We start from the raw sequence: 10,941 nt of genomic DNA, 5'->3' as shown, positions 1-10,941 counted from the left end.
AAATATAAAAAATCAAATTCAAATTGTAGGACAAAAACATTTTAACGAACGGTCATACAGCCGGGTTGTCAATTTGACAGCTGTGTTGGCGCCAATTGTGTTTTGCAATTTTTGAACAAATCGATATCGGTATCGTATATCATAATTATTTGGTTATGTGTTGTTTTTGTTTTGGGAAGAGCAAATAGAAGGACATAGCAAGAACACATTGTGTTAAGGACCACAGTTGGCCTTGTCAACTATAAAAAATGTATAAAAGGAAACACTATCGATGATGCTCAGCTAAAAACCGATATGTCCAAAAATGTTATCGTCGTTTCCTCACCTCTAGTCGGCGATTGTGATTTGCAATTTTTACATTAAATACATTAAACATTAAATTTGGATTTAACCCGGCACAGAGCGAAGATTGAAAGGCAGTTGCTATGTCCAACCCTCAGGCGAATGTCACCGCTTACCTGGCGGCCCAGAAGAAGACCACCAACAAAGAACTCGCAGCCGAGTGGACGCTGATCGAGGAGCTCTACAATGAGAAGTGAGATTTGTGGCCGAAAAATCAATTTGCCCTTTTTAATGTGACATATTTTGCAGACTCTGGAATGAGCTGACCATCAAGCTGGTGGCCTTCGTGCGCCACGAATCCCTGCAGGACGAAACGGCGCTTCTGCAGCTCTACCAGAACTTCCTGTCCACCTTCGAGACCAAGTGAGTTTTCGGCTTCCCGCGATGACTCGGCAGTATCTCACGTGTTGTCTTTGCAGAATCAACCCCTACGGACTCATCCAGATCCTCGAGGTTGTGGTGGACAACATTGGCGACAAGAAGGAGGCTATCGACTTCCTCGAGAAGATGAAGGACAAGGTGAAGATCTGCGATGAGGCCGTGTGGTATCTGCAGGTGATGCAGGGCAATCTGTACCTCAGCAACCTCAACGATCTGAATGCCACCAAGAAGATCATCGAGGAGCTGCGCGATGTCCTGGAGGAGGCGGGTAATGTGACCCCCGTGCACGGAAAGTACTACATGCTGGCATCCCAGTATTATCGCCGGGTGGGCAAGCACAGCGACTACTACCGATGTGGCCTGCAGTTCCTGGGTTGCTCCCTGGATGACTATCCCCGTGATCAGTGGGCCCAGCAGGCCTTCTTCCTTGGTTTGGCTGCCCTCCTGGGCGATGGTGTCTACAACATAGGCGAACTTCTGGCGCATCCCATCCTGGAGTCTCTGAAGGGCACGGAAAACGAGTGGCTAATGGAGCTGCTCAAGGCCTTCAACACGGGCGACATCAACAAGTGGGTAGAGCCAATCATCTGCAATCTTTCATAATTAACAACCGACCCCTTCCTCGACAGATTCAATGACATGAAGAAAATCTGGTCCAAGATACCAGACCTGGCTGCCCAGGAGGTCAAGCTGCGCCAAAAGATCTCCCTGCTCTGCCTCATGGAGATGACATTCAAGCGCACCGCCATCGAGCGCGCCATCTCCTTCACCGACATCGCCCAAGAGACCAAACTGCCCGCCAAGGAAGTTGAGCTGCTTATCATGAAGGCTCTGGCTTTGGACCTCGTTCGCGGCGAGATTGACCAAGTGGCCGGAGTGGTGAACATGTCCTGGGTGCAGCCACGCGTCCTCAACCGCAACCAGATCGTCGGCATGGCCAGCACTTTGGACACCTGGATGGGCGCCATCACGAATATGGAAAAGTTGATGGAGAATCGTGCCGCCGAAATTCTCACCAATTAGTTTTAGTTTCGCTTGATCTTGATGGTCCCACTCTAATTTCCATTTGCGCAAATGCTTTTGTATTTAATTAAAACCCAAAAATTGTATGAATTTCTTTTCAGTTTTAATTTAACTCCCTGACGGTTTTGCGTGTAAAAAGTTGTTTGTGCTTACGGACTGCCTTAATCATAGCTTATTGGCTAAATCAGATCACTTATCGAGGAGTTGATGCTTACTGTTAGGCCTAGGATTATTTAGAATTTAAAGAATACGTCGAATTTGGCGATAGACTCTGGTTAACTAGCAAGCTAAATTGTCGATCAATAATTTGGAATTTGCTGTAGCAATAAACGCGGCCTGCCTATCACTAGCTGTGTCCGCCGTTTTCGGCCACCAGTGCATCCGCAATCAAATGTTCAGGCAGCGCAGCTTGGTATCCGGCACACGGGATGTAAACTCGAAGGAGGGCGGGCGGCGGATGTCCTCATGCGAGTCGCGACGTATCCTATCCGGATTGCGGCCCATCACAGACGACAGAGGTATTTGGCGGCGGTACAGCTCCTCCAGCACCAGGCGCTCCAGCTCGAACAGGTGATCGTCCCTAACGCCGGGGATTTCCTCGTGCATAAAGAGCGCCAGGCGCAACAGGTACTCGGCATTGTGGCCGCTGGGACCGCGGCAGGATACAATCTGCTGGGCGATCTCCTCCACCGGGTCATCGCCCAGCCAATGGATATTCTCCGGCGTGGCCACATACACCAATACCTCCACCGCCTCGCCACTAAAGGGCGTGTCCTGGGAGGCGACGCGCGGGAAGAACTTGGTATCAATCGTTGCATAGCCACCTGTTGGGATCAATGGAGGTTAGAGGTTAGTTCTAATCATGGCATCGCTTTAAGATTGATTTACTTACCCAGTGTGCACTCGCGCTGCTTGAGATAATCCAGTGCCGTGCTCCCTGTTATTCTATAGGCGCAGCCCCAAGTGATTCCCTGCAATCAAAAACAAGGAATCTATTTAAAAAAGAAAATTTAAACAGGTGGTTAGCATAAATCTAAAAATATTTTTATAGCCACCGCCCTGGGCGGGGTTTGAACCCGTGTATTTTGGATCGGGGTGTGCTATTCTTATCGCGCACGGTCGCTCGCTTATGATTCCCAACTCGTTATTCCGCAGATGTCACGTATAAATAGCGCTGTCGGCGACGAACGACTTGCCGCTTTGAGTTTTTCATGCTTGTCTCTCGGGGCCACAAACGAGTTCCTGGTAACTCAACTGATAATGCCCTGGGCGAAAGTCCCCGGGCCTAGGATAGAAAGTATCAAGGTGTAAAAAGTGCAACGTGTTGCATTCGCCTATATTCCGCGGAATTTCGCCTGGCGTACGATGAAGAGGGTTCCGAAAGGATTCCGAATCTTTGCGTCGGGTTGTCTGCGGAAATCTGCCAGAGTCAACCTTAGATATGGACGAGTTGGTAGGACTCCTCCCGGGTGTTTATTCACTCGGTGAGAAACCGCCTACACAGAATGGGGCTTACATTGAGAAACTCGAACGGCGCAATCACTTTTTTACTGGGCCCCCTCCCCCTTTATAAATCATATTCCACATCTTTACTCACCTCTTTGTCCTCAATGAGCGTTGCAACACGTCCAGGCTGTAACAAAGAATGAAAATACTTATTAGCACTGGGGTATACTTTATACAATTGTGGAGCTTTTGTATTTATATCGCCCACACAAAGACTGAGGGCTAGGTCTCGCTTGCTCACAGCCCACTGTTTACCTTCTGTACATTTACTTTATTTACGACTTTATATGTGTTTAACTGGGGGTTAAATATGAACCTTGACTTCTTTCGACATTGTATTCTTTTGTGATCGCAACAGAAGCTCAAGGATTGCAGGGAATTTATGGAACTATACTATAAAAAAATACCAGAAAATATTTATTATATTATCTAAAAGGTTGGATATTTAACTCGGTATCTGAACTATTATACTTTTCTTTTACTAATATTTTGATATGTAATTATCTAGCCTAACAGGTACTACTTTATTTATTGATGACCTCAAATGAGTTCCAAAAATGGGACAAAAATGGTGATCTGGTGTCCCGCTAAAAACAAAAATACGCAAATTCCGATCCCAAACTGGTTGCCCCATACCTTATAAGCACTGGAATCAAACTGATATCTATTCCAAGGGGCTTGTCCCGACTTGTTTAGCAAGCAAATCACTTATGTTAATTGAAATGCAATCTGTATCTTAATGGGCAGCCGCTCTAGACGTTGGCAAAATGCTAATTTCACTTGTTGTTTGCCATTAGCCAAACACAACTGATAACGCCCGACGAAAAGATAACGCGTGCTTGATCACTTTGAAAACTGGCAACTGGCGACGTTCGTTGTTTAAAGACGAAAACAAACAGCAGAGGCAATAAAATAATTACCAGATCACTGGTGTTAGTTAGTTAGCAGGTAGAAGGTAAACACACATGAAAGCTGGTGAGGGTTAGGCCTGTCTAAGACCCAGATTTGGGTAATCCCACTCACTTTTTCTTCACAGCCGCGGTGGGTGACGTTGCCCTGCCAGAATCGGCGGACATAGCCCCTTATGTAGCCCGTAATGCACTTGGTATAGGTGAAGCCCGGATGCCAGCATAAAGATCCATATCCAAAGACCCAGCAGGCGGGATCCGAAGGTCCCTCGTTGTTGTTGTTATTATTCGGACGGTTCTCCTGCTCATTCTGGTCATTATTGTTGTTGTTCTCCTCGGCTGCTCCCAACTGACCATTGGTGAAGAGATTTTTAAAATGAGCCGGCACCTCCGCCGGTTGGCGATGACCACTGTAGTGGGCCATGTCGTGTACCCAGAAATTTTCTTAGTAATCCTTAAATTTCCTGGGTTCTCGATGTGATCTGACTGCTGCTCCTGCTGGTTGAGATCGGGATAGGGGGATCCTGCTGGGGCTGCTATCTGGACATTCTGGTGGCTGTAGTCTCCGGCTCCTAGTGTTACATTGCTCGCCGGCCGTTGGCTCCTCCGAATGCAGTTGAGATTCTGTGGGCGACCAGAACAGAGTGATGTTACATAAAACTCGAAATTTTGTTGTTAACTATTTACTTATAAAGCTAATAAGCCCTACGAATATTTTTTTTTCTACAGCCGAAACCTGATCCCTGGCTTACTTGTAGGTGGTTCGTTAGGGTGTTGAGTGATGTGGAGAGTAAAAGTTTTCTATATTTTCTGTAGATTTGTGTTTTTCGCGCCGAGTGCGACCAAATAGTTCCGCGAGCGGTCGGGAACTAAACCGCCCAGCGCGAAAACCGAAATCATTTCCAACGCCCCGACGTTCGCGAAGAGGAAGACTACAGCACAGAGCGGCGGAAAGTAAAAAATAAAAATGTAAAATAAATATTTATGACGCTCTGTCTGACGACTCTCAAGACTTATCTATAGGTTTGAATATGGCGAACAAGTATTTAAATTGCCGCTCGCCGAAGCTCCCTCGCCCTCTTCCTCTTCCTCTCACTCTCTTTCTCAGTCTAGTTTCACTATCAACCGAGAATTATGGCAAAATCTTGGGGCCTCGTATTAAGGTAAAGGTGACTTGCTGCCCAAACACGTCCATAAATAATCCCACAATTAAATAAAGTCATATATTTATATACCTTATAAACGCTAAATAATAACCGATCATATAATGACCAAGCTGGAAAAAAGCTGCGTAATGAAAAAAGGCCCCCTTGAACTGAAGGATCAGCCATAAATTCGGGCATTTAATAATTATAATTATATAAATGCCTCAAATTAAGAAAAGATTTGGGAAATCGCCAATCATTGACCATAAAGATCCTTGTCGGCTTAATATTTATTAATATTACGCGCCAGACGAAGAAAAAAGATCGCCAAACAAATCACTTCAACTGATATTTAATTTTATGATGCTTATTATTATTGTTTTTCCCAGATTTTCCTGATACCAAAGAATAAATCATTCCTGCTTAGTAACAGGCCGCTGATATAAAAACGATTGTAACTATTACAGTGATTAGATCAAAGTCAATAGCAACCTATAACTCTCTTTGATAAGATTGTGACTTAATTTATAACCCTTGAAGGGAACTTTAATAGAAAGTTAAGATCAATTGTTAATAATATTATTAATAATGTTGTTTAAAAATATTCCCCTACGTTCAACACCTAAGGTTAACTGTTCTTTGTGATATTATCGGTAAGAATATTTATCTCTATTTATTTATACATACAAGGCCTGTTTATGACTTTGTACTAAGCGGGTTACTCTTTTAAAAATATTTGAGGACTGCTTATGTTTTAGATAAGTTTATCAGGTGTATTATTTAATTTGCTGGGCTATCTGTCTTAAAATTAAATTATTTGATTAATATTTTGAGTGCAATGCTTTGGGTTTTAGGGTACTTCGAATATCTAATATCTTTACCTCATATGTTTTAAATATGTTGACTATCCTGAAGAGTATAGATAATTCGCCATGCTGAAAGCTATCCCCATTTAGGTTTTACTTTCGCAAGTTTAAAGAGGGGAACGGAAAGCAGGGTATCGTTATATTTAGTATGTGTGACCGATCTTTTCGCTGTGCTAACTACGCTGCTGCCCATGACCAAAAACATAACTTGAAATGGCCGACTGTACGTATACTTGTTGTTTAGGCTTGTACCCGTATACACCACAAAAAATCGAAATGTATGTCATACTCTAGCTTATTTTTGGAAAACCTAATATTTAAGAAAGAAAAACATAAATATATTTAGATCACATTCTTATTTTTTTTGTTGATACAAATAAATTTAACGGACGATAAAATTGATAATAAATGTATTATTTCAAGTTGTTTTTGACTTGTAAAAGCAACATTTTTTTATGTGTAAATGCCTAGCTGCCACACCATCGTATCGTGATGGGTCCCATTAACTAGGCAAGCTCGATATATAGGCGTAAAACTGTATGTACCCCCATGTGCATATTTGTTTGTATTTTTAGCTATTTTATTTCGCGTGTAGCACTTATACTCATACATGCACATCCGAATAAACTTAAACATTTCGCACACTTTGTTTTGATTGCCGCCTTCCCGAAATGCCGAGGGAATTTCTGAGTATTTGTGAGCTCTCTGTTTTTGTACGCTGTTTCTAAATACCAGTCTTTTATATCTTTTTGTATATTTTTAATCTTTTTTTCTCTTCTTCTTGGGATTTCGATGTTTTTGCATAAATAAATTGACCCAAAAACAGGCTGGATAGTGGAAAATTTCCCAAAAAAACAAGTTCAAAAACCTTAAACGCACATCCGCACGCACACCCTGATATTACGATGTGTGTGTTTTACGACACCCCACATCCTCAGAAGCACACACAAACTGACATACACTCTCATACGTGTTTTCTTTTGCCATACAAGTTACGTATACGCAGCGTTTGCCAAATGAAAAACGCTCCGAAGTCGACTCGCTACACATTTCTGGGTCCTTGATACTGAACTTTTTTCATTGTGAAAGTTTTTTGCCAACAGTTCAAGGTTAGCCAATTTTTCTCAAAATTGTTTATATACCAGTCTATAGTTTTTATCGGCTATGGGTTTGGTGGAAACCTCGGGGGGTACGGGGCTCTTGAAAGAGGGCTCTATCAACTTATTTTTGCGCTTGGGTAACAGGCGCAGAACTCACAAAAATTCTGTGCTCCGTTTTCCTATGTATACACAACAAAAAAGCCTTAAGCCCATTGATATCACATGTACATGGCGTATAGCCATACAAGTTGACTTTTTTAGGGGGGCATAAAAGTGTATCTTGGTGGCTGGTGACTGAAATTCGTCGAAAACAACAATGCACACGAACCCACAGACACGAATTCTCCACTCCACCCAGATGGGCTGACCAGGCATTTGGATCAGGGCTTAGCTATTTAGCTTTCGGAAGGGGGTTTTACGTGCAGCTGTCTAAATTTCAGTCTGTCCCCTCTCATTTGCCATTCTCTCATTTAACTTTCATTACTCTACGTATGATCACAATTGAGATTGACAGAGTGTTAAACGGCTTGAACTAGGTGTACAAATGTCTAATAGAAATTTCGAAATTCCAAACGTATATGTACAGCTTGTTATACAATAACACGCCCCTCAAACGTATAATCAACACAGAATTAATTGGTGAGTTGACACTATAAATACAGACGTTTCCATCGAATAAGTGAAATTCATTGAGAGTTCAACAATGTGTTCATCTTAGGTAAACAACCCTTTCAGTTATCTAAAAAGTAAATACCACTCTCCTTTGCAATCAAATTCAGCAAACAAGAGTCTTAAGTTTTACTTATATCTGGGGCTAAACATATTAAATCTTGATGTACTATACAGGCACTTGAGAATAAAATAGCAAACCAGACTACTTGACTCAGCACTTCTAATGGAACAATTAAAAATATATTTTATTTTATTGTGCATAATACGTGGCTATCAATTCTACTTCTGTTGCCATTCTTCTCTTCAGCATTATCAAGATTATACGACGAGGGCATGTTCGAACGGCCTAGACTACAAAATATTGATAAATAATAAGCACCACCGACCAGAACGACAAAACTGGAGTATGTAATTTACAGTCGCGCGTTGCTATCGCTATATAATTTTGCTCAACAGATAAGAGTTCAGCTCGGAGACGAAGGCCTTTGATAAGGGGTTTGTATTTGTTGCACCCCCTCGAAAGGGAAGATAAGATGTGCGAACTACAGCGAAACCGGCAGATAAAAGAGTTCGCCAGACAGTTCGGTTGGACAACAGCGCAAAAAAGGTAAACAACAAATTTTAGGCCCACAGTTCTTCACACATGCATATGTATATCTATCTATTAACACATTTGGCCTAATTTTTCGCTATATAAAGCATTCAATTTATATATACCTAGTCCCAGCCATCCCCCGAATATTGTCTTTTGCGCATTTTTAGTTTGCGTTCATTTTTGCTTAGTTGGCACACACGTGTGGCTCTCTTATTCGCCCGCTTGTTTATTCGAAACCAAAGACTATTATTAACCTTAAAACTTATATTTAACTTTAATGTTGTTTGCTGCTTGCACTTAAAGATTTATTCAGCCGAAATAAGTAAACTTTTACAGGAAGTTTACTCTCAAATGGAAAGGCAAATGTTTGATTGGGAACTCTTTAGGTTTGTGCTAAATATTTGGCTTCTTGGGCAAACTTGTTTGGTATTTACTATATAATGGTAATATTTAACATTTTTATATGGCCATAAATTACTTAGTAAGTAATATTTACTTGGCTTTTAAAGGCCTTGACGTGGAAATTAATTTAAATGGGCTAAATGTCTCAGAAAATTTTGCAATAATTAACACTATCTCTATTTAGGCAAAACAATTCAAAGTGTGGAATGCCTACGGCACGTGCCAAAAAATGAGACCTGAGGTGACTTGCTGATGGGTTTAATTAATATTCTGAAATTATTAAAAAAATAGTTGTCGCCAATACTGTCAATCATGAAGTATGTGAGTCGGTTGACCTTGGAAATGTCACAATGTAACAAAGATGCTGGATACGTAACGGAGAAGAGGTGCCAGCTGGGAGGAATTTGAGAAGTCGACAAAAAAGATACTTCAGAAGCTTTAAAGGGGAAAAACAAAGGTTCTTTAAATAAAAAAAATAGAACAAATAAATCGCAAGACTTTTTAGATCATAATATAAAAGATACATATTAAACGGCAAACTGCGCTTGAGCTGTGGAAAGTTCTGTCGAATATATTTCTTCTGAATTACTCATGCAAAAAAAAATTACGTTCTATTTTTATAATTATCGTTGAAGTTTGTATTAAAAATAGAAATAAAGAAGTTTACTTCGAGGCTGTACAAAAAACAAAGATACTATTTGTATTCGCTTGTATTTCGCTATAATACCATTAATAAATGTTTATAATACTGTTTAATCTGCCATATGCGTATGTATTTAGGAATTTCATTTATTTCAGTGATTTCTTAATGCACTTGCACTATTTTCAGGGTCTAGCGAATTGCATCAACGGGTTGCATGTACAGTGACTGGGCAATAAATTAAACTATTTAAAATACCTACAATCACGCAGTAAACAAAGTAAACAAAAGCAAAAATAAATACAAATCTGTTTCGAATTTAAAGTGCTGTGTATTAAAAGAGAGAGCAGAGAGGGAGAGAGAGAGAGTGGGTGAGCATGTGGGGGGCGAAATATAACGGAGACGAGAGGAAGAGCTTGCGCGGAAGAAACAAAAACACCCGCACAAATATACACACGCTGATAAGCCAGAGTGATTACAGCAACAAAGTGCTGTAAGTCGACAGCAAGGTAAATAAGATTGTGTGTATATATGTGTATATGCACGTGTTGACACTGAAAGCTCTCAACTTGGCACACTGACACACATATGATATATGCCTATGTATAGACACATCCGATCTCTCCACATGCAACGATTCGATGCACCATTACCCACCTGTCCATTTAATACCACTTTCACAGGTACCACGGTAGCAATTACGATTGTATATCGTTTATTGCCCGCTTATCAATATCCGTTCAACTTTTGCACTACACTCCGCTTTTGTTTACTCGATTTGTAGTCCGTTTTTATCAGCTTTTTTCCATTCTGCGTGGCGGAAACAACATTTTCGCGCCTTGTAATGAAAACAATAACAATAACAACTCCGATGCACACAAAAGCGCCTTCTCGCTTTTACACTCTGTAGCAGTGTGTCTCTTTTTCGCTAACTGATGGAGCACGGCGACCGTCTCCACCGACGGCTTCAATGTAAATGCGAGAATTGCGCCGTTTTTCCGCTCTCAAATAACGCTCCCAGCTCCCAGCTCCCATCTCCCCGCTCTCCGCCCACTGCCACCCCCCTTGGCAGTCTCTTCCCCAGCGAATTTCGCTGAGCGAACATAAACGGTAAAAATATGATGGATTCATTACAAAAACCTGTACCGGCTTTTAATGTACATTCGTCCATACATATTCGCATTTAGGTATTTATGTTTAAGGAGAGTGAGTACTTAATACAGGTTTTCCTATATTTTTGTGCATCACAAAGGGCATTGATATGCTAAAAGCTGCACTGAAAAAAAGTTTATAATATTTTAAGTACTATTATACATAAATAAATATACATAAAATGATAACATTTTTCTGTATCTTAGCGG

General features: G+C 41.3%; 2 protein-coding genes and 1 long non-coding RNA gene across 7 annotated transcripts; 2 read left to right on the top strand and 1 right to left on the bottom strand.

Moving 5' to 3' along the window:
* Nucleotides 1–309: 309 nt before the first annotated feature.
* On the top strand, nt 310–1,836 carry Rpn9 (regulatory particle non-ATPase 9). The gene is made up of 4 exons (XM_017071623.4): nt 310–535; nt 592–705; nt 762–1,292; nt 1,353–1,836. Exons 1-4 carry the CDS (start codon nt 426–428, stop codon nt 1,744–1,746), a joined length of 1,149 nt encoding a protein of 382 aa, XP_016927112.3. The 5' UTR covers nt 310–425; the 3' UTR covers nt 1,747–1,836.
* LOC108007860 (glutathione-specific gamma-glutamylcyclotransferase 1) lies at nt 1,828–10,551 on the bottom strand. Of its 2 annotated transcripts, none has more exons than XM_065865644.2 (5): nt 10,238–10,551; nt 4,276–4,784; nt 3,344–3,379; nt 2,639–2,717; nt 1,828–2,570 (listed from the first exon to the last, which is right to left on the bottom strand). In XM_065865644.2, exons 2-5 carry the CDS (start codon nt 4,582–4,584, stop codon nt 2,134–2,136), a joined length of 861 nt encoding a protein of 286 aa, XP_065721716.2. In that variant the 5' UTR covers nt 4,585–4,784; nt 10,238–10,551; the 3' UTR covers nt 1,828–2,133. The 2 variants fall into 2 exon arrangements, with proteins under 2 accessions (XP_065721716.2, XP_036674284.3); XM_036818389.3 differs by lacking the exon at nt 10,238–10,551 and adding an exon at nt 4,913–5,097.
* On the top strand, nt 7,430–10,557 carry LOC118877896 (uncharacterized). 4 transcript variants are annotated; one of them, XR_011603966.1, is made up of 3 exons: nt 7,430–7,910; nt 8,251–8,550; nt 9,125–9,331. It is a non-coding gene; the product is annotated as an uncharacterized lncRNA (long non-coding RNA). The 4 variants fall into 4 exon arrangements; XR_011603965.1 differs by lacking the exon at nt 9,125–9,331 and adding an exon at nt 9,770–10,557 and having other exon boundaries at nt 7,433–7,910; XR_011603967.1 differs by lacking the exons at nt 7,430–7,910; nt 9,125–9,331 and adding exons at nt 7,915–7,989; nt 9,770–10,557.
* The last annotated feature ends 384 nt before the right edge of the window (nt 10,558–10,941 follow it).

The sequence above is a fragment of the Drosophila suzukii genome, chromosome 3, assembly GCF_043229965.1.
Source record: "Drosophila suzukii chromosome 3, CBGP_Dsuzu_IsoJpt1.0, whole genome shotgun sequence".
In the NCBI taxonomy this organism is placed as follows: Eukaryota; Metazoa; Arthropoda; class Insecta; order Diptera; family Drosophilidae; genus Drosophila; species Drosophila suzukii.
Note: the sequence above shows the minus strand (reverse complement) of the source record. Positions and strands in the feature narration are given on the sequence as shown.

Bases quoted from the DNA above. Each gene is read 5' to 3' on its own strand.
- LOC108007860 (XM_065865644.2), bottom strand. From the start codon at position 4,584: ATGGCCCACTACAGTGGTCATCGCCAACCGGCGGAGGTGCCGGCTCAT. The intron at 2,718-3,343 runs GTGAGTAAAGAT...TTTTGATTGCAG, and splicing joins CGCTCATTGAGGACAAAGAG to GGAATCACTTGGGGCTGCGC. The intron at 2,571-2,638 runs GTAAGTAAATCA...TGATCCCAACAG, and splicing joins GCAGCGCGAGTGCACACTGG to GTGGCTATGCAACGATTGAT.
- Rpn9 (XM_017071623.4), top strand. From the start codon at position 426: ATGTCCAACCCTCAGGCGAATGTCACCGCTTACCTGGCGGCCCAGAAG. The intron at 536-591 runs GTGAGATTTGTG...CATATTTTGCAG, and splicing joins GAGGAGCTCTACAATGAGAA to ACTCTGGAATGAGCTGACCA. The intron at 1,293-1,352 runs GTGGGTAGAGCC...CTTCCTCGACAG, and splicing joins AACACGGGCGACATCAACAA to ATTCAATGACATGAAGAAAA.